General features: G+C 54.8%; 7 protein-coding genes across 7 annotated transcripts; 4 read left to right on the forward strand and 3 right to left on the reverse strand.

Moving 5' to 3' along the window:
* Positions 1-41: 41 nt before the first annotated feature.
* B0T15DRAFT_392556 (uncharacterized protein) lies at positions 42-3,881 on the forward strand (the record flags this gene model as incomplete). The annotated part of the gene is made up of 3 exons (XM_062864639.1): positions 42-192; positions 255-682; positions 738-3,881. The coding sequence occupies 3 exons, from the start codon at positions 42-44 to the stop codon at positions 3,879-3,881; spliced, it is 3,723 nt and encodes a 1,240-aa protein (XP_062723997.1).
* Positions 3,882-6,784: 2,903 nt separating this feature from the next.
* On the reverse strand, positions 6,785-8,896 carry B0T15DRAFT_101664 (uncharacterized protein). The gene is made up of 3 exons (XM_062861364.1): positions 8,443-8,896; positions 8,120-8,386; positions 6,785-8,061 (listed from the first exon to the last, which is right to left on the reverse strand). Exons 1-3 carry the CDS (start codon positions 8,700-8,702, stop codon positions 7,062-7,064), a joined length of 1,527 nt encoding a protein of 508 aa, XP_062723998.1. The 5' UTR covers positions 8,703-8,896; the 3' UTR covers positions 6,785-7,061.
* Positions 8,897-13,066: 4,170 nt separating this feature from the next.
* On the reverse strand, positions 13,067-14,375 carry B0T15DRAFT_508710 (uncharacterized protein; the record flags this gene model as incomplete). The annotated part of the gene is made up of 2 exons (XM_062867741.1): positions 13,067-13,860; positions 14,099-14,375. 2 exons carry the CDS (start codon positions 14,373-14,375, stop codon positions 13,067-13,069), a joined length of 1,071 nt encoding a protein of 356 aa, XP_062723999.1.
* Positions 14,376-18,112: 3,737 nt separating this feature from the next.
* On the forward strand, positions 18,113-20,455 carry B0T15DRAFT_490812 (permease family-domain-containing protein; the record flags this gene model as incomplete). Its single annotated transcript, XM_062866721.1, has 9 exons — positions 18,113-18,319; positions 18,382-18,471; positions 18,528-18,630; positions 18,687-18,780; positions 18,832-19,183; positions 19,245-19,354; positions 19,411-19,894; positions 19,952-20,076; positions 20,128-20,455. 9 exons carry the CDS (start codon positions 18,113-18,115, stop codon positions 20,453-20,455), a joined length of 1,893 nt encoding a protein of 630 aa, XP_062724000.1.
* Positions 20,456-21,052: 597 nt separating this feature from the next.
* Positions 21,053-22,397, forward strand: B0T15DRAFT_572435 (ubiquitin carboxyl-terminal hydrolase; the record flags this gene model as incomplete). Its single annotated transcript, XM_062870892.1, has 3 exons — positions 21,053-21,273; positions 21,339-21,352; positions 21,432-22,397. The coding sequence occupies exons 1-3, from the start codon at positions 21,252-21,254 to the stop codon at positions 22,395-22,397; spliced, it is 1,002 nt and encodes a 333-aa protein (XP_062724001.1). The 5' UTR covers positions 21,053-21,251.
* Positions 22,398-22,967: 570 nt separating this feature from the next.
* B0T15DRAFT_490814 (ribosomal protein L22/L17) lies at positions 22,968-24,319 on the reverse strand (the record flags this gene model as incomplete). Its single annotated transcript, XM_062866722.1, has 4 exons — positions 22,968-23,123; positions 23,185-23,372; positions 23,516-23,729; positions 24,293-24,319. 4 exons carry the CDS (start codon positions 24,317-24,319, stop codon positions 22,968-22,970), a joined length of 585 nt encoding a protein of 194 aa, XP_062724002.1.
* On the forward strand, positions 24,176-26,139 carry B0T15DRAFT_101768 (Fibrillarin-domain-containing protein). Its single transcript, XM_062861365.1, has 10 exons — positions 24,176-24,515; positions 24,695-24,761; positions 24,820-25,054; positions 25,133-25,146; positions 25,199-25,343; positions 25,400-25,447; positions 25,508-25,530; positions 25,588-25,769; positions 25,824-25,904; positions 25,964-26,139. Exons 1-10 carry the CDS (start codon positions 24,413-24,415, stop codon positions 26,026-26,028), a joined length of 963 nt encoding a protein of 320 aa, XP_062724003.1. The 5' UTR covers positions 24,176-24,412; the 3' UTR covers positions 26,029-26,139.
* The last annotated feature ends 1,653 nt before the right edge of the window (positions 26,140-27,792 follow it).

A 27,792-nucleotide genomic window follows, 5' to 3' on the forward strand; every position in this document is an offset into this window, starting at 1 on the left:
TTCGTGCATCTACTGCGGGCGACAATGGTTCGCGATGCGCCATGGCATCCGACCCGCAGAGGAAGCAAAGCAAGGCAGCAGTAGCACTCCCGGGAGCTCATCCGTACACATTGCGCCCCCTGCTCCTCGACGTACCGCTATCTGTCGACGGCAGCGATGGAGATGTGAGGATAAACTGCGTCGATTATTTTGGTATAAGCTGCTGAACCCTTGGTTGTGGATGTACCTCTGGCCCTGCTGACCGGTCGTCGCAGACGGGAACCTCTACGTCGGCACCAGCGCCTCGGAGCTCCTCCACTTCTTCCGCATCCCTCCCGACCCCGGCGATTCCAGCAGCGCTGTCACCTTCATCCTCGCGTCCCGTCTCCCTCCCGTCTACTCTGAACCTGCCGGCGGCTTCAATGGCTCACGCCCGGGCGTGCAGCAGATCCTGCTTCTGCCGAGGGTGGGCAAGGCATGTGTCTTGTGCAACTGGACTGTTACCTTCTACTCGCTGCCCGAGCTCAGCCCCGTGTATGGCGCGACCCAGGTGAGGAATTGCAATTGGATCGGCGGCGTGGACTTGAATGAGGGCGTCAGCGGCGGCAGCGACGAGAGACCAGCCGGGGTTACCATTCTCCTGTCGCTAAACCGCCGCATACAGGTGGTCAGGATAGGGGAAGAGGATGCCCGTGTCATTAGAGTAGGCTCCTACACTTTATGCCTTCCATCGATGACTGTTCTGACGCGACTTACAGAAGATCGATTTCGCCGGGAGCACCCTGACAGTGCGCCGCGATTCCATCGCCTGCGTTGCTGATTCCAGGAGTTATTCTCTCCTGGACGTCGACCGGCAGCTCAAGATTCCTCTGATGAGCATATCATCTTTAGATGACTCACAGCCGGACGGCGGCGCATTTGGCCAGGCCCAGAATATCGCTAATCCCGCAGACGGCGGCCTGTCTAGGAGTGCCTCATCAGCGACGTCGCGTGCCCCGGCTAGTTCCCACGGCCATTCCCGGAGCACGAGCTTGGGCGACTTCATCTCCGGTATGCGGAGAAATGACCGACAACCCGGAGAAGCAGATGACCCCGTCTTCCAAGCCTCCGACGCGCCGGCCCCACCCCGCAGCCCGGCGCCGACGGACAAACCTCTACCCGCTCCTCCGCAGGACCCTGCAAACTCACAGCCTGCCGCTTCCAGGACCCCTCCACGAACAGCAACACCCCCAATACAGACGACGATGGCGTCCCCAAAACCTGGCTCCGTCTTTCTCAAACCACATATTGTGTCCCCTTCTGCAGAAGAGTTCCTCCTCGTTACCGGAACCGGCCCACTTGACCCAGGCATTGGCATGTTCGTGAACTTGGACGGAGATCCGACCCGCCCCACACTAGAGTTTGACAGATATCCGCGTGAAATTGCCGTTGATCCAGGGTCAGCCGATCTCACCTCCTCACGACCGTCGCTTGGGGCCGAAGAGGAGGGTTACGTCCTCGCATCGATGACCAAGGAGTTTGAGGATGGGCTACATCATGGCCTCGAGATACAGCGCTTTGACATCAATGTGGGCGAGGACGAGCCGGCGAAGTGGTGGCTAGAGGTGCGGCACGCGGCCGCCAAAGAGTCGACCCCCAGCACCCCAATCGGCATTCGACCGTTACTGCAGAGCGAAGAGATGTTGTTCGAGGACGTTATCGAGCGACTATGCCAGAGGCGCTTCTCCCCCTTCAAGAGCCACCCAGATACCCCGACTATGTCCCTGAAAAGCAACGATTCTCGCACTGCGCTCTCGATACAGCGCCTCTCCCAGGAGAAGGAACTGTTCGACCAATCAGACGATGAACAACTACCACTAGGGTGGGAGGCCACGAGAAACCAAGAAGGAGAAGAGTTTGTGCGGAGGCTGGCAAAGACACCGTCCCGCTTGGCTGTCTGGGCTGGCGCGGATATATGGTGGGCAGTTCGGAACCCGCTGTTGATACAACTCGACTCTGCTCTCGAACTTGCCGCGTCCCATGCTAAGCAGGCGAGTCCGAGCAAAGTGCCGACCAGGCGGCAGCTCCTTTCCTTGCTCGACGCCATCAAAGACCGGGAAGCGACGACAGAACTCGAGTTCATGACTCTCGGCTTTATCAGGCAAAAAGCGAGCATCATGCTCCTAACAACGTTCCTGAGCTCCCCCGAGCCTCCGTTTACGGCTGCGGAGACGACAACCATGGAAGAAAATCTCGTTGGAGGCGATTTGGACGCTAGGGTTGTCCTGTCCCTGATACCGGCTCTGCGGAACGAAATCGTCGTGAACCGGAGGGGAATTTGGATCTATGGCGGAATCAAGACCATCGTCGATGGCTATATCTCGACTGAGACGGATGGGCTTGTCGTGCAAGGCATAAGCTCCTTGGCTCCCAATGTCCTCCAGTTCCTGAGACGCTTTCTCACGGCCTGGAGGAAGAAGAAGGGGTTCGGCAGCATACCTGATGAGGTGTTCCGAACGGTAGATGCGTGCTTACTGTTGGTGCTACTGGAATTAGACAAGGACACACCGGTGGGCCAGACTGGCAGGCAGGGTTCTGTACGGAAGGAGCTCTACGATCTCGTCGACCATGGGGTCGACTGCTTTGACAGAGCAGTGGATCTTCTCGAGACATACCGCCGCCTATTTGTCCTCAGCCGGCTGTATCAACAACGTAAGATGGTCGCAGACGTTTTGGCGATCTGGAGGCGCATCATCGAGGGCGAGGAAGACAGGGGCGGCGAGCTGGGCGACGGGGAGCAGCGTGTCAGAAGCTACCTCTCCAACATCAGCAACCGGGCGCTGGTGCAAGAGTACGGTCTGTGGCTGGCCAGCCGCAACCCCAAGTTAGGTGTCCAAGTGTTCACTGATGAGAAGGGGAAGGCACCGAAATTCGAGCACACTCAGATCGTCGCGCTCCTCCGAGAAAAGGCGCCAGACGCCGTGAAGTACTACCTCGAGCACCTCGTCTTCGGCAAGGGCAACACATCCTACGTCAACGAACTCATCACGTACTACCTCGACATTGTCATCACCGACCTACAGGCCTCCCCTGCCTCTCGGGACAACATCGCCGCTTCCTACGACACATACCGCGCTCTCCGACCGCCAAAGCCAACCTACCTGCGCTTCCTCGCCGACAACGCTCCGCCCAACAATGAAGTCTGGCAGAGCCGCTTGCGGCTCCTCCAACTTCTCGGCGGCGGACATGACTACGATACCTCCGCTATCTATCGGCGTATCGACGACTCCCTCTCTACACTATCTCTAAGTCCATCACCGCCCCAACCCGAAGTGAATCAAACGAACGCCAACGGCGTGGGGTTCCACCAGCAGCAGCACCTCCTCGTCCCGGAGTCACTCATCCTCGCCGGCCGCTCACGGAATCATCTCTCCGTGCTCCGCCTTCTCGTCCACCGCCTCGGCGACTATGACACCGCCGTATCCTACTGCATCCGCGGTGCCGCAGCACTCACGCCCGCGGGAACCCGCCGTCACCGCCGCGACAGCGACAGCGACCTGCCCCCGACCTGGGAGCAGCAAACCCGGTTATTTCGGATTTTGCTGGGGGAGTTCCTCGCCTTGTCCGACCCGGACGAGAGGCTAGAGCAGACGAGTGCGTTGCTAGAGAGGTTTGGGGGTTGGTTTGACGTAGTGGAGGTTCTGGAGCTGATTCCCGAGGGGTGGGCGGTGGAAGTTGTGAGTGGGTTCCTCGTCGCGGCGCTGAGGAGGCTTGTCTGCGAACGGCGGGAGGCGATGGTGGAGAGGGCGCTCAGCGGAGTGGAGAATTTAAGGGTGGGTTATGAGTTTGTTGTGGAGACTGAGAAACGCGGTCCCCTGGTGGAGGGGGAGCAGCTTGAAGGAGGAGGTGGGTGTTTGGAATAGGGGGTACCTAGTGTAAGCGGCCACCCGCAATATATGAGGCAATATCGACCCTCACCGACCTTTGAGGATGGAATTCAGTGCGAACACTGCAAACGAAGGCTTCAAAGCATCATCCACGGTAATCGCATCCTGACCCAGTTCATGTTCGGTGTTGGGCTGTGAACCGAAGAGCACTCTACCGAGCTACTGTAACGTAGTTACTCTGGTACTCATATCCCGGCGCAACTGCTTGGATCGACCGCGCGCAGCCAGAGAATCCCTTATCAAGGAAGTCCTATTGCTGATCTACCTAACTGTGTACGGAGTGCATACATACAACGTTTGGCGCTTACCGGCATCTCCCTGCGGCATTTTCTTGCTGACTACTGACACTACTGTTCGGTGAAACAACTCCAGAGTAATGTCGCTTTTAAGGGACCGCTCTCTCACGGAGCTGACGCAGTTTCTTCAACGGGAGGTGTTTGGAGATTCAGGGGTATGGTTGCACAGCATGGCCAGCTTTGTGAGGAAGGCCCGATAGAGCGTGCGTGGCTTGGTATTTCTGCAAGATAGGACTGGAACACAGGAATACGACGATATTCCACTCTGAAATCGAAACTCCGGACTAGGCCGAGAGCGCAGCGGGCCAGGCGAAGGCTTATTGCTCCTTAGTGTATGTAGCCATTACCGAAGAAACAGCGGCAGAACCGTGTCCACGGAGAACCAGGGCTCAGAGTGTTACCTTGGATGGAGTAGACCCCCGTCTACTGCAACGTCCTTCGCACGCTAGTCCTACAGTAGCAGCCAACGACATCGCGCCCAATTCCCAAATTCGTCAATAGGGAGCAGCCATAACTACACAGTGGGGAAAGGACAGGTAAGGCGCTGATATCTTTAACCACAAGCGTGAGAACTTGGGAGCAGTGAGGAAGGTCATAGCGTTGATGTAACCAGCTGGAGACGCCCGAAATTTGCGCTGCAGTCTTCCCTCTTGTGGCTATAACTAATGCGACAGTCTTGCTGACAAGTATGGTTCGGCATCATGTCTCCGAATGACAGGTACGATGTAAAATCGTAAACATCTCGGTGTGGCTTGCACTGTGTTGCGTTGTACTAGGTCGGAGGGCCGGGCGTTCCAGATCTCAGAAAACGGAGGGGTAAACGGCGGGGAAGCAGATAGGGGCGCCCTTAGCTTCAGGAGTCACGGTCAACTAAGATATCATACCTACACGTCCATCGAGCTAAGCCTGAATGATGAGTCCACCACCAGACAAACACGCCAAGAGGTCTCGGCCCCTTCAGCAAACTGCGTTTATGTAGGATACCCCTGGCTTTTATTATATAGCTTGACCTGCCAAAGAGAAGCAAGGCAACCCCAGATTTCCCCAGCTCAGCTCTCTGGCCAAGCACTGCTAATCACTCGGGCTAGTTGTATGTAGTGCACAATAGAGAGCCTCCTAGACTCGGCGACCAAAGAGGAAATCGTTAGGGACAATCAGAGACTGATGGTTCCAGCGTGATCTCTGCATAGTCTGTCTGGCATATGCATCCCCGAAGTGAGTGTCCTTCGGATCCGAGGAGCCGAGGCGAGAATGTTGCACAGAGCCAGGAGGGACCTGGATTGTGACCGTGTGATAAACAGCATGTGACAACTGAAGTTCTAACCGTGGTCGAAGCTGAAGCTGCACCAGGACTGGGAAGAGGGCAATTACGATGATCTTCTAACATACTAGTACAATACGTAGCTTTCAGCGTTCTAACCGCAGGGAGCGTTACCACACCAGCTCTCACATGCACCTCGCTGCACGTTATGCATCCCGCCGTGATGGAAGATACTAGCAAGAATGGAAGCAGTTCCATATTACTACCGTCCTTCTTGGGCAACACAAACAACCAACAGCATGTGGCGAAATTGCTAACATAGGTATATTGATTGACACCAGACACTACACGGCCCGAGGAGTCTAGATTGCATGTGTCCGATTTCCGGGGACAGTCATCAGCGAGTTTGACCGGAGTTGACTGGTTGCCTCCCCTCATCTCCACCAGTCTCGCGCAGAATCAAGCGGAATCAATGACTGCACCTGGTTATCGATCGGGCCGCGTGGCAGCCACAATCGCTGCGGTGTTTGCGACAACTCGTGTCTGGTTCTTGCCGAGAATGCGGGGAAAGCCCCGAAAAGGGAAAAGGGGTGAGAAAAACGAGTCTCGGCAAGAGAAAAAGCAAATCAAGCCCGGAGTGTCGGGATTGCTAAGTGTCACAGGCGGAGGCGGCAGCGTGTAAGGGATGCAATGGGCAGTGTCCCTCCCCATTCATTCATCCATGCATTCATTCATTTCATCCGTCTGCTCGTCATTTATATCATCCTCTCCACCATACGGCAGTACACAGTGCATAGATAATGGCCATCTTGACATCAACGTAGAGAGTGGTTGTGCCCCATCAGGCACTGCGGTTACTGGGTCCTCCTCCTTTGCCGTGCCGCATCGGGCCTATCCGCGTGGCACAGTTCAGGAACACCGCAAGGCAAGGAACGCAACACAGCAGATTGGACCCTGGAAATGCCGATCAGCACAACTTTGTGTGAAATTGAAACCTCAACACAACCAGGCTCCTGGATTATACACTTCGTACCGCATCACATGATAACTTCGTTATTAGGTGTGTTGTCCATACTGTTCTGAATGTGCAGTAATCCTCTCACCGGTCCGCAATCTCATTGATTGGTAACAAAGGCGTCAGCAAGACAACCAACCGACGGAGAGTCATGAACCAATTCATTCCCATTCGTCCATGCATCCGTTCACCCGCTGCATCATTCTCGGATACAATCCTCCTGCAGAGGCACTCGTTCCCTACATGCAGCAAGTAGCTCAAGGGGGTAGGCGACAAAGCAGTTGGGGGAAAACAATACAGGACCACCAGGAGAACATAGAACCGATCCCATTTTTGTTGAAATAGATTTATATGTACTCAAGAAAGAAAAAAGGGGGTATATGCCGTTACCTTTGCCGTTTGCCTTCGTCGCCTAGAGATAGGAAATATCGGTAGGGGAAATGAGCGCGTCCAGCAATGTTGAGCCACGCGTCAAGAAAGGTCGAATTACAAAAGATAGCCTATTAGAAGCGAAGAGGAAGGGAAGAAAAAGCGAAGGAAAAAAGCACTGCCTGTCCAAGTAGCCCAAGGAAAGGTGACGTAGTTCACTTCGTTGTCGACGTTCCAGAGTGTCCGCTCGATCCGGGCCGACTGCCGGCTAGCTCGGTCATGCTCTCGGTCTCGTACGCCTTGGAGTCGCTCGACTTGGAGCCGCCCATCATCTGGAAGGCCGAGCGGTGCATGTGCAGGCCAACTTTCCCGCCGCCGCCGGGCATGAGGTCATGCGAGCCCGGGAGGCCTCTGCTGTTTGCCCTTCTCCTTCTGTGGCTGGAGCTGGTGGTGCACGACCACCATGACTTGATGTCGTCCCACACAATCTTGCACGCCGCCCAGGAGGTGACAATGTAGATGATGGCGTTCCAGAAACCCTGCAGGGGAAGCACAAAAGACGACATGTACTCGAGCGCCAGGGATGCGCCGCCGGGATGGATGACCGAATAGACGCGGTTCGCGCTCGAGGGGAGCCAGGTTACCAGCATGGCGGTGAAGAAGAGGATGGCACACTTCGCATAGGACCAGGTCGCGTTGTTGGCTTCGTAGGCGGCCCGTCGGCGCAGGTGGTTCCCGTTGCCCGTGCCGCTGTGTGTCCCGCCGCCACTGGAGACGACTTTGCTGGTGTTGGTGTTGGTGATGGTTCGGCCGAGACCTGTACCTCCTGCGGTAGCTGCCCGCGGATCGGCGGTAATGGTGGTTTGAACCTGCCCTTCCATCTCACTGGGCGCTCCCTCCGGACGGTTGGAGGAGATGGTGACCGAGTAAGCTGCTTTGGCTGGTTTCTGGGGTGATGCGGAAGGCTGCGATTTACGGCCGTCGGACGCGCTGCCGCCTAGAGGCGCCAGGTTGATGGTGTCGTTTTTGTCGATGACTTCCGTGGTGACATAGACTTCGGTGACCTTGGTAGAGCTGAATGGGTCGTCGATGGGAGGGAGAGTTTCGGGCTCGTGGCGGCTGGTGCTGAGGCTGAAATCTCGGAGCTGCTTCTGCTTTTTGTAGATTTCCCGGCCGGCGCGTATGTAGATCAAGAAAGTGATGATGATCACAATCCTGGATGTAGCATTGTTTAGTTTGCACACCCGTCGAGCAGGAGAGCAGCAGCACTTACCAGACAGGACCGTAGAAGACGGCAATGCGGAAAATGTCCCATTCGGGAGCGATCCAACACCATAATGTCGCATCTCCGTACATACGCCCCTTTTCCGGGGTCGAGACAAAGATCAAGACCAGGGCAACAACAAACGGGATGCCGTAGCACAACAGGAAGTACGGGATCTCCATCCTCCGCAGCCGCTGGGCATCAAACTTGAAGTAGAAGGTGAGGTAGACGTTCACCGCCATGGCTAGAGTCCAGAAGGCATCGGCAGGCATGAACCTGTGGCATACGTCAGTTGAATTCAAGCTAGGCCATAGCCCGACAGGTGAACGCACATCTGGATGAGGAAGGCTTGGAATTGGCACCCTGCCGAGCGTTGGTCCTCAATGAAGGACCGTGCCATTAACGTGGCTACATTTGTCATGAGGTTTCCGAACGTGGCGTAAAAGACCAGCCTGTTGATGGGCTTGTGGAATGCTTTGGAGAAGCAAAAAGTAGCGATGACCACCATGGATCCAAAGAGGGAGAAGCCCGAGCATACGCGTTCGAGGATGGTAACGCCCTCGAGCTGCGAAGGCAAGAGGCCTGTCTCCATCCCAACAGCAAGGCGTCAGACGACGCCGACGTTCAAGCGTTCGCGATGTCGTGGCAAAGAGTCTGTCGTGTAGACTCAGGGGCCCGTCCCGTGCCGTTCCCCGTGAGCAAGCCGCGCGAGCGGTGCGACTCAGCGTTCTAGCCGACTGATGAGAGCCTCAGGACCAAGACGAGGCACTGATGTCAGGGGTGCTGGGGCCAATTCGCAGCGTATCGTACCGTTCGAGAGTTCGAGGTGGTAATGGTTCGACCTTTCCACTTGGCAATGGTTCCAGCACTCTGGTCACGTCCGGAAGTGGGACATCGCCCCGGCGTTGACGAAGGGAGTGTGGGGTTCAAGTAGTCGGCCGTGGGATGGGACCAGCCTCGAAGGGGCACAAAGGGCAGCGATGGCCGAGAGATGGGGAGACACGATAGCCGAGAACTGGGTAACGTTGGTTGGGATGGCGAAGCGTCGTCTTTTGTTATCCGAGCACGGCCAGCGTCCGGGGTCTGGGGATCCATTTCTGAAATGGTTCAGACCAGCAAGAGCTCTTGAGAGATCTTCCCTGGATCCAATGCAAAACCAAGCCAACCAGGCCCCTGGGAGCCCGAGCGAGCCCCTGTCTGGCGGGGATGTGTGCAGGAACCAATGCAGGAGGTGTGAGAGAACCTCCACTAAAACCAGAGGTGGGATGCTCTTCCGTTTTCCCCCAGAAGACACAGCGCAGTGGCCGTACAGACAGGAACAGGGACCAACGGGGAAAATGCAGTCCAGAAAGAAGGAGAACCTGTAAGCAGAGGGCTACCTCAGCACATTGTGTCACTAAACGCCGAGATTACCCGGTAGCTGTGCTTCGAGGAGTCAGCTTGGTGGGCAAGAAGTCAGGAGCCCAACATGTTACTGCTAGGTCATAGTGTATTTCTGACGAGAAATGAAAATGGGACTGTTGTGAGTCGTGATGTAACCCACAAAGGTGCTTGACCTTGCACACGCGCCGATCTGCCTGTCCTGTGCTTCGCACAACGATGTAAGACCTGGTGGACACAAGACCAGCAGATGCCCAGCTGCTCGTTGAAGCTCGAGGCCAGAGAATCGGTGGAGCATCCCTGCCGGTCATTTCCTGTGGATATGTGTGGAGCTTCAACTTGTTAGTGTATAAGGATGGGGCTAGGTCTTACGCTGATCGCGGGGTCAGGCGCTGGGCTAGCTCCAGCTTGGTCCCCGATTTTCTGCACTGAAACCTCCAGCAGCCGGGGCAGCAAAATCTCCTCGACAGTGGAACTCGGCTCCATCATTCATCACCCAACGTCAATTGCCCGGGCTGACCCTGCTTGACTCAGAGACCCAACAATAGGTGAATGGGACGAATTGAAGTCAGGCTTGGCACAGCTACTCACAAATCCCCTTGCAGAAGTCGCCCTACCCTCAGCGAGAGGGTCAATCTCTGCCTCCATGACAAGGACGGGCACTGTTCCCATCTTGAAGATACCCGAGGCCACAAGCACGATGAGGGACAGTCTCCACGGTAAAGGTTGGGAGAGAGTGGGTGTAGCGAATGCTGTTGCTCAATTGCTCACAGGCTGAACAGCCTCCAAAGTCGTGTTCGTGGCGATGAGTCGCAGGGTAATCTAGGTGTAGAGAAACAAGTTGCAACGCCATATTGTTATGATATACGCCGTCGTATCGTTCCGTTGTTCTTTAAGCACTCGACGATTTCGGTTGTTGTCCAAAGGTGCAAGGCCGGGGAAAATACAACTGTGGAAGAAGCGTTACAATTCGACGCACCAGCAGCTCCCACTTGGGAACGCTTGGCTACATTGGGTCAGTAACTACCTAACTGGGTAGTAATGTGTGTTAAAAACCAAAACAGAATTTGAAGTCTCTTGGCCACCGACGTTTTTCTTTTTGCAGTTTGCACCGTTTTCCCCTCGGGATCAGCGCGATCAACCGGCAAAACGCAAAGAAACGTCTCGGCCTCACCTGACTTACTACTACTACTACTACTACTACTACTACTACTAATAACTAGTATGTTAGTCACCTCCGCCGACGTCTATCGAACTCCCATCGCCGCTCCTCATAGTGCGTCTCATACTAGAGTACTAGCTGGGCGCGTAAGGTAGTTACGTCTATGTCGTAACGGCCACCGTGCACGCCAACCGCATCTCCTTCCCTACCATTATTTATTAATGTGCATTGTCGGCAGACAACAGTCAACAGTACATCAACACTCTAAAACGACGCGAATGATGAGTACTTCCGCTCACGACACTCGTTTCTACTCTTGTGATCGCCAGCACAGCTTGACTTGGGGTGTGGCCGCGCTGGGCAGGTGTGATATGACTCCGTCCTGCTGTTGACTAACTGTTGCGTGTTCTTCATGCGTTAGTACAAACGTATGTGGCCCGAGTGCGAACCGAAAGTTGTGACCGGGATGGAAAGTTGATATAGACCGTCCACCACAGTCGGGTCCTTAAGCATCACATCCGTCGAACGTTATACCTGTGTCGGTATTGTGTCGGGTGACTGCTTGGCTCCAAACCCACCCAGCCGATCTTGACAGCTTATTCAAGGGCTGGAAAGATTGCCGACTACCTACCCAACTGTTCTAGGCGATCTTGGCAGTCACTGGATCGACTTCAGCTTCTAGTCATTATGGAACCGGTAACGCGTTCACAATCTTGAAGTGAAAATCAGAAGCTCGCCGACCGCTCCCCAAACTTGGGCACATTTGCGAGGTGCCCACCTAGTGTAGAGGTACCCATGGGTCGTAAACTTCTTTTTCAGACTGACCTTGACAGAGATTGGTCACACTGGGTGGTCTGCACGTACGGCCTACGAATTGCGCGGATATCATAACCGCTTTCGGAAGCGCCAAACGCCAACCATGCGCGGAACCCAGCCAGAACGTCAAGCACGGGTTGTTAAGCCATGGCCTCCAACGCTCCCGTCTGCCGGGGAGCGAAAAAAGCAAGAGCCTGGTCCAGCTGTTGAAACCCAACTGTCAATCCTCGATCGCCAACAATCGACCCGGAACTGCGGCGCCCTCGCCCATGCTTCGAAAGGGAATGTGGCGCCGCCCCAGGTTTGCTGATTGTGATCAGCTGCGGCTAAGGCATGGTTTACAGAAACCGGGCGTATTCTTACATAATGCTGCGGCTTATACCTGACGGAGGATGCCGCATGCAACCCCGGCCGATCCATAGTTCATCTGCTATAGGTTGCAACTGGCTCGTCCTATCCTGGCTCTCACAGTTGCATCGAGAGAGCTTGTTGGTATGTACGAAGGAGGTAGGTATCAAGTCTGATGAAGTGAGACTAGGGTAGCAGTGAGCTCAGAATTGGATGATGGATCCCCGATATTCTCGTGACACCGTGACCGTTGTGATGTCTCTGCATACATCACCAACCCTCTGCAGCCTGGATGTGCATATCCTACTCGCCGGTCAAGCCCCGGGGAGTCTTCCTGATGCACATGGATGCCTCCCCTTCTCACCGATCACACTCGTCCCTCCAATGAGGATGGAAACCAACATTGCCTTGTCCATTCGCCTTTCTGGACATACCACCAATCCTAGTTAGTGGTAAGCACATGGTGCCTCGACTACAATTGCTCGCCACCATTTCTAATGACGAATCGGGATCAATACCAATATTGACCACGTCATATTCATGGAAAGATCCTATCGTTCAATTAGTGAAGCTCTGCTGCTTGTACATATGTGAGGACGCGAAGGACAGATCTGGTTCCGTTCGTTTTGCTGAGGCCTGGAGACTAGTTAAGGTAAGTGCCCAGACACCGGAGCACCGTTTGTGAGTCCCGAATCTTTCCGAATAGCTCCAGACGTACCAGATGCTTAGAAACGCCGTGAGTGATCCAGGCGCGTCTCCGTGCCTGGAGACCGACACGTCTCAGGGGAAGACCGTAGGCACGTAGCAGAGCATCTACAATCTCATGACCCATCGGAAAACACGTTCGAGAATGGCGAATCCGAACAAGAGGCACATCCTTCTCGGCGTACCGTATCGTATTGCTTAAAAAAGCGAGTTCGATGATACAGACATTGCTGAACCCCCATATCCGTCGCATTGTGATAATACTGCCCTGCCTACAGAGTCCGTTGGGGTTCTGGTGGCAGACATTAGGGCCTCTTATACAGTTTGCGGCTCCCTCAGATGTGTAGTTTGCGATCCCGGATCCGTGTTAGCCCTCGACATGGGTCACTCTGTGCTAGTAGAAGCATTTGACAACCACACCAGTTTCTTCAACCTTGGCCTCTCATGCTCGCCTCCCATTGACCCTTGTGTGTTCAGCGTTGAACCGCTGCCAACGCCATAATATGGTGCTAAATTCCACATAAAGAACAGCCGACAAGAAGAAGTTAGACTGCTGTTGCCTTGGACGAGGCACATTCCGCAAGGACGCCGCTCTCCTGATGGACTGGCCCATGGGAGTCTGGCGCAATTTGACCTTCTGGTGCGCAAGGATATTCGCTGTTTCGCGTGGAGGTGTTGTCCCCCTTGATGGCGGCTTCGTGAATACGCATGGCCTCCATATCCACGGTCATTGTGTTCGGAGCTTTCGTGTTCTCATGTGGACGAGTCTCGTGGTTTGTTGAACTGGGCACATGGGCGCTAGCAGAATGCATGCGATCCCACTCTGCAACTGGCTTCCAATCGTCCGGATCATGCGCTAGAAACCTTATCGGCGACGCTTTCGGTGTCATGGAGAAATCCTTCTTCACGCTGTGCCGAGTTGGCGTCGCGGGTGCCCGATGGAGGTTAGGGGGCAGGAGAACATGCCCCCTGCGAATCGTCCCGTGCCTCTCTGATCGGGGAAGTTGATAGGTTGGTCTTCGCAAAGCTGTAAACCAGTCGTCGATAAACTCGGATGCCGACTTGCCATCAAGGGAGGTCGGAGACTGAAAGGATGGAGGCGGCCTATGAGCCCGTGGTGTCCTCGGACTAGCCGTAATGCTGGGTGCATCTCCAGTACGAGTAGGAGGAGGCAGTATGACCCAGCCGTGCCTGGAGATTCCGCCCGGAGGTTTGGCAGAGAAGGGGCTTGCTTCCTCGTGTACCTGAACAAGTCTCGTAGTGGCGAATGCCGTCTCGGCGACCGATCCCTCACCCTGTGTCGGGATAGTCAACTGTGTCATCTTGGACAGCATTGACTCTGGACCTCCAGTTAGTGTATGAATATCTTGAGAGTTGAAGATAAAGATGTTGAAGAATCCGAATACCTTTCGACGACCGGTCTGGCGATTCCGGCCAGCTAGGCTCTCTGCCATCCCGAGCGGTTCTCCTCGCGATCGGCGGAGGAACATTCGGGGAGTTCGATTCGGGTCTCGTTGATGGATTGTCCATGGACGCTTCTCGGGACGCGGTCCCAATTTGCGGACTGATCGACTCACGCTCAGTCCTCGCATCCGCCTTAGTCGACTCTGTAATAGCGGCTTCCTCTTTCTTGCTCTTGTGGGGGTTGGCGATGGCTTTCTTCCTGCCAATGCTCCCGAAGAAGCTCAAATGGGATCGTTCTGACGGGCATGATGAGCGAGTTGAAGTGGTGAGCTGGCCATTGTTGGCATTCTCCTTCTCCTTCTCCTTTTTCAATGTCCGTTCCACTTCCTTCCGGGCCCGCCTCTCACCGACGCGCTCGCTCTCGTAATCCGCCCAGTCGACTTCAAACATCGTGGTCAATTACAGGTGACGAAAACATCGAGGGCGGTAAGGTGGCGAGAGCTGTGTGTTCAAGGATTGCAGAGAACGGAAGTCGAGGCCCGTCCTTTTTCGGGCTGGGGAGTCGTGGGCAGCGGATGTGCGAAGTACGAGTATGGGCAGAAGCCAATTCTTGCTCCTTCTAAACACTTTTGTGGGTGAGGGGAGAGTGTTGTGACTCGTAAAAACGCGCTGCTTGCGAGCCTGAGTACTACAATCGCATGGACGTGTAAGTTCATTTAGGTTCAACGACAAGAAAAACCACCACGAGTTTTGGGGGCGGTCGACACAAGTTAAAACAGCACAGGAGAGCCCGCGATATGACGCGGAGAGACACAACTGGCTGAAATAGCTGGCGTTTTGGCAAGTGATACTGTCAATGAACACTGATGTGAGACACTTGCAACTATCCCCGCTGTTGTAGACTGCCCACGGGCCAGTGGGCGAGGGTGAGTATCGCAGGAGAGGAGGGTAGCACGGAGATTCTGTTCCCTTGGACTCCATGGTTGCTCCTTCCCGCTTCACAATTTAGGTCGCCCGTCCCAGTTCTGGCATTTATCTACCTAAGGTAGGTACTGTGACCACCCTAGCCATACCGAGATGGCCAAGCAAGGAAGTTCAGTTTGGCAGTCAACTGAAGTGAGATGGCAGCTGTCGAGAAGCCTCGCACTACCATAAGTGCCAATCAGGTGTCTCGGCCGTTAGAGTCTGCAGTTTGTTGTTGTTCCCAAACAGTCTCAGTTGGTCCAGTGAATATGGGACACACATGTGAGTCCAACAGACGACCCGAACCGTGGAACATATTATGCCACCGTTAGGCGGTGCCTTGTGTAAGAGAGTGCTCAGGAGTCACAGGTTCTGATATACCAGGTACTGTACCTTAATGTTTAAGCCACGGATCCCTTAGTGAAAGGCACTAGTACTCCCTGTCAATACTAGTACCTACAGTGCAAGAAGTGCTTCACCTCAAGTCAAGATGTAGATACCTTGGGCTCCATCGGCGGATAGCGAGAATGTCCTGTGGCTAGGAAGGTGGAACATCGAAACTGTGTCATTGTGGATTTCGGGGTCTGCCGACAGGTTCACTTCCTTCCGGCACCGCAACGGGCTCACAGGCGACTCATTGCAGTAGGCTATCAGGCGCAACATCCGATAGCTTGCTGCGTGTGAGAAGCAGGCCTGGAGACTTGGGAGGGGTGTGGTACCACAAGAACCGCCCACGGATGGGTGACCGGACGGACAGACTTGTAATGCCCTTTGTATGGTACTACTGACGTATAGAATCTCAGCTCAAGGCGCGCTCGTATTACATGGCGCGAAGCCTCCGGGTTGAACTCAATCTTCGGTACAGTCTTTGAACCCGGTCCCTAGCTGCACACCATTAGGGGATACCACGAGGCTAGCGAGCGGCTCGAGCCATTCTGCTGGCGAGGGCCATCATCCGAAGAGTCATGATGGCCGCTACAATCAGGTCCGCAAACAAGCACTTAGTCTTGTCTAGCCACAGAAGAAAAAAAGGAGAAAACAGTGACAGGGGGGCGAAAGTGAGTCCAGATTGTAGTATGTGTCTTAGCCGGCTTCAAGTCAGAACTGGGCAGCGTGGCTCAACCCTCATGTCCCATCCCCGTTCCGCCTCGTATTCCTTCCTGCTCTACCCGTCGCCCGAATAGAGCATCGTAAAGTTGCAGTTGGTCTTGGATCGCAGATCCATAACTGCCTGCCAGCCGCCATCCGGGGCCCCGCATTTGTTCATCCAATAAGGATATGCTGTTGCTTGGCATCGATCGGTCCGGTCGTAGGACGCCAAGAAGCGGAACGCTTCGGATTTGAGCCTCGCCCCTGGTTTTCAACGTCCTGGTTAACCGACTCGGGTTGGAGTCTTTAGACTTCACAGCATTACGCGGCGTGCTCAGTCTACAGCTCGGAATTGCAGCTTACTTGGACCCTATCAACGGTCAGATTATCGGTACTCACCTACGGACTTCTGTATTTATGGATCCCGCATTTGACACGGCGCTTGGAACTCGAGGATACCATCTTGAAGAACATCAAAAGAGATACCCATCCACCGCCGGGGGTGCGACCGACGTCTTCCCGCCAACCAGGTTCTTATGATGCATCGATCCGGTGTCTCGACAAGTAGAGCCATCCAAAAGTCTTACAAGGACAGGGGCAAGTTGCAGCCCAACAGCTTGCTTTGCATTACAAACCTCGGTTCCGGGCAGATTAGTGGGAGGACAAGGCCGGGCGCCGAGAATGAAATCGTGCACAGCATATTATTTTGGCCGTACGCCACTGCTAGTAGGCAAGGGCTCAGTCAGGGAGTCAAACGTTAGTGCTTGATAGCAGGATCTATTCAACTGGCCGCGGGCGATCATTTTGGGCCGTGGATATGGCCATCCGCGTGCCTTGTATTTCTACGTGTCAGCGAGTTCCAGGTTTGGACTGTAAATCAGTCGCGTGTTTCCGTTTGCTTGGTGGCATTATAGTATTTTCAACTGGTCCAAGTCAGGCAAAACAGCAGATACTTGGTACTACCAGTTGTCAAACATGTGCAGCTCGGTGGTCTCTAGGCCTTCTTGGTTCCAGGACCGGTGCAATTTGTTCCATCCAGCAGGCGAGGGCTGGACAAGCTCCTCAGTTCGCCAAAGCGTGGAAGTGGACTATTAAATGCCTCTGATGCCCCCCAACTCGGATGTGAAGCATCTGTTTGGTTCTTGAATTGCTCGTTTGACGTTTATTTCTCGCGTCGAGATTTAGGGAATCAGCCTGCATGGGAAAAGGGGCGGAAAGGTGTTAGCCCGACGACATCACTTTACCATTAACGGAACATCCACCAAGTTTGGGGTCTACTTGTGATTAGTACTGAATAGGTACCTAGGTAGATTGTCAGACGATTTGCATGCCTAATAAATACATTATGAGGGTTATGTTTAATGTGCCAGTCTCGTGTTCTTCAAAACGAACTTGACGAGCATGCCGACCTTTCTGGATACACGCCAAATTTGGCGAGAGATTGGGAATGCTTTGCCCTGCCTGGGTCTTTCTCGGAAGCAACCCGCGTTCGATTGACCGACTCTCAACATCTCCACCGTTTCGGTGCCAGGCTTCTGTATGAAATTCTTCGGAACTTGAGCCATTGAGTTACCGTCTTTTCCAACTTGCAAGCTTGTTGCCCTCCATAGAAAACGGGCTGAATTTTATTGTTGCCAATCCAAGAGGAATCTCGTCTTCAGGGTCGACCTGAGTCCAGACCGGCGGCCCTCATGATTTCAGCGCACCACGCAATATCGAAGAGTTGTCACCAACCTCATATCTGCAACGATGCGCCGCCTCATTACCCGGCTACGGCAGTTCATTCCGATGCCGCTTCCCAGAAGGTACGCTGATTCCTCCCCTTGTTTCCTCTTGCAGTCGAGAGTGCCCCTCTTCCTGCAGCGGATGCCTGCTCTTGTCGGCTGCCGCTTGCGTCCCTTGCCTGCATTTTTAGGAGGGATCAGATTGGTTATCAATCCCTGGAACTCGGCAGTGCCTTGGGTCGGTGTTGTGGTACGACAGTCATGCTCTGCGGTCGCCTGTCACCAACAATTGTTGGCGAAACGGCGGTCGTTTGGAGGCTTCATGAGTGTGGTACTTAGGTTCCCAGAACCCGTGTCTGGTTAGCAGAAATATTTGCCATCAACCCGTCCCTTTCTCGTACCTTATTTGAAATGACCGGCTTAACTGACCTGCACAGCGAGGAAATCGAGATGCGCGCGGTGAATCAGGGTCAGGCCGCAAGTGAAGAAACGCAGAGTAGTCGTCCAAGCCGGTTCCAACGATGGAAGAAGTCGGCCTCAGACGTCGTCCTGCGCGTTGACAATATTGCGAGCAAGTCACTCATTGGTCGGCTTTTTCAACTGAAAGGAAGCGGACATGTATGCAGCCACCGGACAACTCCCCGAGTGACACAATCGCTAACAATTCTCTGTTGTCACAGCCGAAGGAGATCGCAGATGCGCGTTTGTCGACCGAGATACGTGCGGGTTTGACGACGTTTGCGACAATGGCGTATATCGTAGCCGTCAATGTATGAGAGCGCCCCTGACGCCGCACGCCCGGCCCACCTCATCTGACTGATTGTAGGCATCCATTCTGGCCGAGTCCGGCTATGGCTGCCCTTGTCACAAGCCGCATGATCTCCAGGGAAACTGTGCGAACATGGCCGAATGGACAAAATGCTATAATGGTCAGTTGAGTTGGTACCAGCAACTCCGTAAAGCTCATTCATTGACGGACAACTAGAGCTCAGACTCGATCTGGTCACTGCCACCGCTGCAATCGCCGGCTTCTCGAGCGTCTTGTTCGGCATTCTCACGAATCTCCCCGTCGCCCTAGGGTAAGGGATGGCCCCAATGGCTTTGAAAGACATTAACTGACCGTCTCATAGTCCAGGGATGGGTCTCAATGCCTACTTCACCTACCAAGTTGTCGGGGTTAAGGGCGCGGGCTCGATCAACTATCGTGTCGCTCTCACGGCTGTCTTCATGGAGGGCTGGATCTTCATGTTCTTGGCTCTGACGGGTTTGCGTCACTGGCTTGTCAAGATCGTTCCCGGCACCATCAAGATTGCGAGTGGCGTGGGCATCGGCCTGTTTTTGACGCTGATCGGCATGTCGTACACTACAGGCATTGGTCTCGTCACCGGAGGCATCGTCACACCGCTAACCGTAGGGGGATGCCCGGTCGAGGACCTCAATGAGGCAAGAGAGTGCACGTCGGGGATAATGTCGAGTCCAAAGGTATAAGCGCCCCGTTTCCCTCAATCCATCTGAGCTCACTAGTTGATGACGAAAACCATAGATGTGGCTTGGTATCATCGGCGGTGGTCTCCTTACAACATTCCTCATGGCCTTCCGGGTCAAAGGAGCCATCGTCATTGGCATTGCCCTAGTTTCGATCATCTCATGGCCGTGAGTTTCCTCATTAACCTCGTCGAACATGCCCCGCACGCTCACATCCGCTCCAGACGCAACACCCCTCTGACGTACTTCCCCGACACTCCGGACGGCGACCGACGGTTTGAGTATTTTTCCAAGGTTGTCAGCATTCACTCGATCAAGCACACGCTGCTCCAACAGCAATGGGACTTGACTGGTTCATCGGGAGTCCACTTCGCAACCGCCCTGTTCACCTTCCTCTATGTCGACATCATCGACTGCACGGCAACGCTTTACTCGATGGCGCGGTTCTGCAGCAGAGTGCGCAAGGACGAGTCTGAGTTTCCCCGGTCAACGCTTGCCTTCTGCGCCGATGCAATCTGTGTCTCTTTGGGCGCGCTTTTGGGATGCTCCCCCGTCACGGTTTTCATCGAGAGCGCTGCTGGAATCGCAGAGGGAGGTCGTACTGGCCTGACGGCTGTTTTTGCTGGGCTTTGCTTCCTCCTCTCGCTGTTTTTTGCTCCGCTGCTGGCGTCTATCCCGCCTTGGGCAACTGGGAGCACGCTCATATTGGTAAGTCCTTCTCGTCAACTTGACGGTGGAATCCTCCAGTTAACAAGAGTTGTCTAGGTGGGCTGCATGATGATTCGGCAGGTCACCAAGATCAACTGGGCCTACATTGGAGACGCGGTACCGTCGTTTATCACATTGGCCTTCATCCCGTTTAGCTACAGTGTCGCATATGGCCTTCTCGCGTGAGTCTGCTAGTCTACGCATGCATAACAATCAGCTAACAGCATTAATAGTGGCTTGTTCACCTACACGGTCATCAACGGGGCTGTCTGGGTCATTGCCAGGCTCTCTCAAGACGCCGTCGTCCCTGAGAACTACGATATGAAGGAGTACTGGACCTGGCGACCTCCCGGAGAGAGGCCGTGGATCGTCCGGGCCCTCTTCAGGGTTATTTACTGGTCGAAATGGCGGAAGGAGCGAAACATGTCGTTGTCCCTGGCTTCGGGCGAGGAGAATACGAGCGCTGACATGTACCGGTCTGACATGACGTCGAAGGGAACGGAGGATGGGAAGGACCTTGCTAGGCCGCAGACCCCTCAGCCTCTCCGCCAGATGCTATAAGCAACCACGCATCCAAGTGACGCCGTTCGGGTTTGGTAAGTGGAGTAGTCTCCAGGGCACATGCCCGGCAGGCGGAATTGGCTCGCTAAAGGCGAGAGGGCATAGGTTCGAGCTCTGAAACCTGAGGGATGTGTCGTTCCAACGAGTCTCAGGTACAGAACTTACGGCAGTGGGCTGTCGAGGTTTGCAAGGAGAGCTAGTTGTATGTCCGATGGTCGGTACTAGTACCTCATGGACATGTCTCTAAATGGGGCTGTCTTAGCACGTGCTTAGGTAGGTAGTTTTCCATATGTTGGAGATACTAGTACCTACCTACCCTCCTACTTCTTATGGTAGTATGGGTCTATGGGAAGAGCCTGGCACATACCTGGTAGCATAATTGAGCGTTGTTGTGTATGTACGAAAAGATTATGGGCATATGCCAACGGCACTTCACTTGTACAAGGAAGTGAGCATAAGACGCAGGCACAAGGCAGGTTATACTCCCTGGGCCGTAAAATGAAAGAGGTGGGAAGGTTAGTGGAGGTTGTAGCTTGAACCTAAGCTTATCTTATCAGATCTGGCAGGCAACCTGCGATCTTGCATCATCGCTGCAAAAGTGCGGGTCCCTGAAGGCCTGAGCTCTCAAAACCATAGCAACTCCCAAGCGGTCATCAGAGACCAGGCATTTTACGTATTCAGCGGTGTAAAGACGTGTTCTTTTTCGCCTTTCAAGTAGCCGGAATTTGAACCAGCATTAGCGACGAGACACCAAGATCATTTACTCGGCTACTCCCGCAACGACCAGAGCTTCGCAATGAGTGGTGGTTGGAACACCAGTAAGCTTCATTCGCGTGCCCAGAGCACCCCCCGACGAGCCAAACCACTGACCGACGAATCACAGTCGAGTCCGATGCGGTACGTTACCACGACCGGGCGACCCCAAGACTCGCGCGACGGACCACAGCAGACGCCGAGGGTGGTGAGAAACTGACAGTGGAACCTTCAGGGCGTCTTCACCTACCTGCTCGACAACCTCGGTGTAAAAGACGTCCAATTCGAGGAGCTGCTTTCCCTCGACCCGGACGCTCTCGCGCAACTCTACCCTGTCTACGGCGTCATATTTCTTTTCAAGTTCCCGACCGACGCTCCCTACCGAGCCGGCGACAAGCCTCTCGACGGCACCTTCGACCAAGATGCAGCGGAGCGCCTGTTCTTCGCGGCACAGACCATCCAGAACGCTTGCGGGACACAGGCCCTTCTCAGTGTGCTGCTCAACAAGACGGCCGACTCACCCGGCGCCACCCCGGACGAGACGATTGATATCGGCCGCTCGCTGACCGACTTCCGCGAATTCACCATGGCCCTGCCCCCCGAATACCGCGGCGAGGCGCTTTCCAACTCAGAGCTGATTCGCGACGTGCACAACAGCTTCGCCAAGTCGTCGCCCTTCGTCGACGAGACGCAGCGGCAGTCCGACGAGGGCGAGGACGCCTTCCACTTCATCGCCTACACCCCAGTCGGGGGCACGCTCTACGAGTTTGACGGCCTGCAGCCCGCGCCCATCTCTCACGGGCCCTGCTCGCGGAACGACTTCCCTGCCAAGGTCATGGACGTGCTGCAGCGGCGGATCGCACGGTATGATGCCACCGAGATCAGGTTTAACCTGCTGGCGATGGTGCGCGACCTGCGTGTTCGGGCGCGGGAGATTGGAGATTTCGAGCTGCTGGCGAGGGAGGAGCAGAAGCGGAGGGACTGGCAGTTTGAGAATGCGCTGAGAAGGCACAATTTTGTGGGGCTCGCGGGCGAGGTGCTGAAAGGGGTCGTGGCAGCCAAATTGAAGGAGGGGAATGGGGCGTATGAGAGGTGGATTGACCAGGCGAGGCAGAAAATGATGAAGAGAATAGAGGAGCGCAAGAAGGGCACTGGCGGCAGTGGCGGGGATGTCGAAATGGCAGGGTAGGGGGGAGCATGGGAGACAAGCCATCCTCTCTCTACCTTCTGATCTGTAACGACTCACCGCGTCGATTCTTATATCGAATACATTAGCTCCGGGGCTGGATTGGAATGTGGATGCCCAAGCTGGTCGGAGTGATGTGATGTAATGTCGAGATGTGGCATAATCTCGCACCCACTTTCGAACAGTTACCCTCCCTCTAAGAACGGTGTGTCCTGCGGGATACCCAGTTCGACCCAAGCCGAACAGTTCACATTACAGTAAGTATACCTTAGAGATGAACCCACTGTGACCAAGACGGCAGAATCTTCATTTCTCATCGAAACGGTGCTTGACGGCCGCACTCGAGGCAAAGCAATGATATCCGCTTTAACGCCCGAGTATCCCACCCGGCTCCGCGTGCACCCCTTTATGGTCCTCAATGCTTCTTTATTGAGTGTTTGTGACCGACTCCCTTTTTTTGTGGGAATCGTAGCCTCGACCCGAAAAAATGCCATGCTCGCGTACACCGTTCCGGAAGAAAGCCAAGCCCAGTTAAAATGATCCCTTTCCCCAACTCAACTAACAGCGCCCGACTCAAGCAGCCGTGATAGCCCGGCGGACGCGGACACCGCGCTGCCTGGAGCTAAGGTGAGACTCGTCGCGAACAACCGCCTCCGACTTCTGGACGGCCTCATCGGCCTCGGTGAGGATGAGCTCGATGTGGCAAGGGTTCGACATGTAGGGGTTGATCTATGCACGTGTTAATCTCCCGCGGTCTTGCTCACTGAATCATGAATTTCGGATAACCTACGCGGCCGTGGGCGCGGTATGTCCGGCGGCGCTGCTTAGGGGCCTGGTTGACCTGGATGTGCTTGACAATCAAGTTGCCCGTGTCGAGGCCCTTGGCATCAGCGTTGGCCTCGGCATTCTTCAGGAGACCCAGCAGGAACTGGGCGGACTTGACGGGCCAACGGGCGCGAGAAACACCCCACTGCTTGCCTGTTTTCCACACAACAATCAGCGCCATCCTTCAATGCAATGCGAATCCTCCCATGGCCCCCATCCGGATTGCGAATCGTCTCGCAACCTCGTCTCCCATGTTCCACATCTCGAATACGGATCTTCGGTGTTTCGAATCGTACCTTGGGCGGTCCGGCCGATGGAACCAGCATACCGTCTCATGGGAACGGCCTCCTTCTTCTCGATGACGTTCTCAAGGAAGGTCTGGGCGCGCTGGAGCTTCCAGCCGTTGATCGCCTGGGCAGTCTCACGAGTGTTCTTGAACGACACCCGGAGATACGACCCGCGGGAACGGGCCGACTTCGCCGGCGCAATCTCAGTCGCTGCGTACCGAACCTAAAGTGCACGGAAACTCCGGTCAGCCAGGTCCGGGAATGGCTCCTAACGGTCCTTTAAGTCGGCCCAGCATTTCCCCCTCTGTCCCGTGCCACCGGTGCAGCAGCAATTCCCCCACAGCCTTGGACTTCGGTGCATCGTAAATGAATCGGATTCGCAAGGGTTACTGACCATCTTGACTGTTGTCGACGTGAGGACGGAATCGACCGAGTTTGGAGTTGGGGAGTGGTGGTTGTTCCAAATTTTGGCGCCAAATGCGATTTTCACGATTAGGGCTCCGTGGGCTGAGGTTGATTGGCTTGTGCGCCAGAAATGGTGCCTCAGGCGACTACGACAGACGGTTGATGGGTGCAGCTGGTGACAGGGGTCAGCTGCTAAGGTCGGTAACTCAATTGAGCCAAAATACTGATTGAAATTGCTAAGACTGGAAACACTGTTATACTGGACTTAGGAGTTGACCACTCGCGTCTCAAATCGGGGCTCCACCTCCGACGGGGCCAAGCCTAGGTGGTCCCGCTTTTTTTCTAGGAAATTTTGCATCCAGCTCCATCAAGCTCCTCGACTTCGACAAGGCCGCGCATCGCACCCATTGTGTGTTAAGGGCCCTACTACAGATCTTCAGCATCTGAATTACAACCGAAGCCAAGAAGAACAACCCCGATTCGAACGCACAACCGGCCATAATGGGTTTCGATCGTGGTGGAAGAGGCGGCGGCAGAGGAGGCAACTTCCGCGGCGGTGGCGATCGCGGCGGTCGCGGCGGAGCGAGAGGTGGACGTGGTGGTGGTAAGTCGTGGTGCACATTGTTCTTTCCCAGCGGCTGGTCACTTGATTTGGAACCCGGATACCGCGTTCCTGAATGCGAAGGAGAACTCCATTCACTACTTCTCTTCTGCCCTTAACCAACCACTTCTGTCGGTCCAACCAGATGAAGTAGGAAGTGATCGCTAACTATTAACTTACAGGTCCTGGCGGTCGTGGTGGCCCTGCTGGTCGCGGGCGCGGCGGCCCTCCTGGTCGTGGCCGGGGAGCGTATGTCATCCTCCTGTCCACTCGATAACTGTGCAGCCTGGCTAATATGCGTGTGCAGACCGCGTGGCGGCCGCGGTGGTGCTAGGGGTGGTGCTAAGGGAGCGAAGGGCGGCAAGAAGGTTGTCGTCGAGCCTCATCGTCACAAGGGCGTCTTCGTCGCACGTGGCGGTAAGGAGGACCTCTTAGCCACGGCCAACCTGGTCCCTGGGGAGTCCGTGTACGGAGAGAAGAGGATCTCCGTGGAGAACGCTGTCAAGGAAGAGGATACTGTCGCTACGAAAACGGAGTACCGCGTAAGTTCTGGCTCTTTCGACCACGTGCATGTGGTTGTCGATTGTGCTTCGGACACAAGCTAATCTGAGGTCTCGCAGATTTGGAATCCTTTGTCAGTCTACACGCTTCCCTGATCTTGTACGTCAACTGCTAACATGACCCAGCCGGAGTAAGCTTGCTGCCGGTATCCTGGGTGGTCTGGAGACTATCTACATGAAACCTGGTTCCAAGGTCCTCTACCTCGGTGCTGCCTCGGGTACATCAGTGTCTCACGTTGCCGACATTGTCGGGCCAACTGGTGCTGTCTACGTATGTCCCCTGCTCATTTTGCTGACGCCGTTCAAACTCTAACAAGTTGCGTACAGGCCGTCGAGTTCTCGCACCGTTCAGGCCGTGATCTCATCAACATGGCGGTATGTCCTTCCCCAACCATACTGACCCTTTACTTTGACCGGGTGCTGACTACCTGCTAGACTCGTCGTACCAATGTTATCCCGTAAGAAAGATGACATCCGGTCTACCAAGTGACGCGTTTTTGACTCACATGAACTAGGATTGTTGAGGACGCTCGCAAGCCGATGGCTTATCGGATGCTTCTTCCCATGGTTGATGTGATCTTTGCCGACGTTGCCCAACCCGATCAGGCCAGAATTGTCGGTATCAACGCCAGACTGTTCCTGAAGCAGGGTGGTGGCCTTTTGATCTCCATCAAGGCGAGCTGCATTGACAGCACAGGTAGGGTTTTCGTTGACCCTTGGTCTCATGAGTTGTTGGCTTATATTGTCCCAGCGCCACCCGAGCAAGTGTTTGCCAGCGAAGTTCAGAAGTTGCGGGAAGATAAGTTCTTCCCCAAGGAGCAGCTTACCTTGGGTACGTTCATTTCCGCGTCTTATGGTGCCTCGAGTTTTGTTTGCTGATAACGCCTACAGAGCCATACGAGCGTGACCACGCCATGGTATCGTGTGTATACCTACAGAAGGAGTTCGAGGGTTGAGACCACGGTTCGATCTTGGTGTCGGCCCTGACACTCATCTGGGCGTTCTCACGTTGGTTGGTGTTTAACAGGATGGTTGGCTTGTTTTGAGTCTGGGCGGCGAATGGCGTTCGGGGTTTAATCTATCGGCGTGTGTGACTAGAGTAACGGGATGTGCATTGATCTACACCGAGACCAGTCATTGCTTCCGAGCGAATACCTCTCCTATCCTCCTCGTCCTCCTATGGGGCCCTCGAGCCAGCCGGCGCAGCTTGGGTCGTGTCAGGAGAGCGGGTGAACGCAGAGAAATGTCCATGGCCATCACCACCGTGGATCGGATTGCGGAGGGATCGGACATGCTGCGGTGGCCAATACCAATGAGGATACATGTCAGATAGGCAGGCGGACAGTGCCATGTCATTATGTAAATGCGACGATATTTTGGGGGTCTCATCGGGAATATGATGGCTCGTGTCACCTGTGGGAGTCCGGATCCGTGAGAGGGCCCAAAGACAGCAAGTCCGTTCATCCATCGAGGCCACCTCCAAGCAGCGGTCGGATGAGTGGCAGCTCATCAATCAACGCTCAGCGTCCGGCCTACATGTTCCAGGTACCTGGAACCAGCTCGCTCCACCCTCCACCGTTCGAAGGAAGGCGAGGTAAGACATATTATGAGCGGCTGGGTAAGAGGCAAGCGCCAAGATGAGGCTCAATCGGAGCGCAGGACTTAGTGGAAGACACGAGCGCTTAAACAAGCCTCAGCGCGTAGGAGACATCTAAGGATGGAGCATGAGATCCATTGCAGTGTGGCGTCTATACAACGCCTACGCGTTTGCTGTGCGGCGAGGACTCAATTGTCACCCCAGTGGATCCATCTTCCAAAGCTTTTCATCGCCAGGTCAGTTCGAGAGGTGGGCATTGATTGGGGTCACGCCCGCAGTTGTTGGCTTCCTCATCGTGGCGTGGGACATAAACTTACCTTACTATGTACAACGAATCAAGCTTGGTTGGTTGGTGCCTTAGATTCGAGATGCTTTTGCGATGCCTGGTAGCTAAGGTATCGAAATCTCGTCTTTCCAGGACTACCACGGTATGTACGGTGAAGCAAACCATGATATTTGTGATTGAAGCCCCACCATTCATCTCATCAAGTTGATGTGATCCCGCGTCAATTGTGAGAGTTGACAGAACTTGTGTACTTATTACACCACTGGAAGTGGTCGGCGACCACCTGCAGCAAGTTCATCTCGGCTGCCGACATCCCCGGTAGGGCACGCGCGTGACTGGCCAGCCGCTTTTCTTGGCCGCCGCCTTCTTGCATCAAAAGATCAGTGGCATGACGGAAACTGGACCGGGGTTTGCCGACTCGCAGGTCTTGTTGACCTCTTGTAAATGCATAACATTACTGTACTACTTACTACCTATATACTTACTTTTCGTCCCCTGCTCTTCTTGGGCCAGTGACATGAGAACCGGCAGGAGATACATGCATGCGGGTGCCACAGGAACCGGGTCGTCGATGCTAGATTACTCCCCACGACACGACGGGTCACCTCTTTCCCTTTGACTGCCTACAGGATATCGGCGAGGTCGGCTTGGAGCGCACGGATAAGAGCTGGAGTTTGTGGCACGCCTGGCAAGGTGCCGTAGATGGCCGTGGGACACCCGGATCGCTTATGCAACACATTGCCCTCCGGAAATCCAAGGTTCCAGAGCCACGAAGCTAGGTACATGTACAATACATACGGCAAACGGTTAGTTATCAGGGCCTGGTTAACTTGGTAA

This window comes from Chaetomium strumarium (assembly GCF_033439665.1).
Source record: "Chaetomium strumarium strain CBS 333.67 chromosome Unknown B0T15scaffold_2, whole genome shotgun sequence".
Taxonomy (NCBI): domain Eukaryota; kingdom Fungi; phylum Ascomycota; class Sordariomycetes; order Sordariales; family Chaetomiaceae; genus Chaetomium; species Chaetomium strumarium.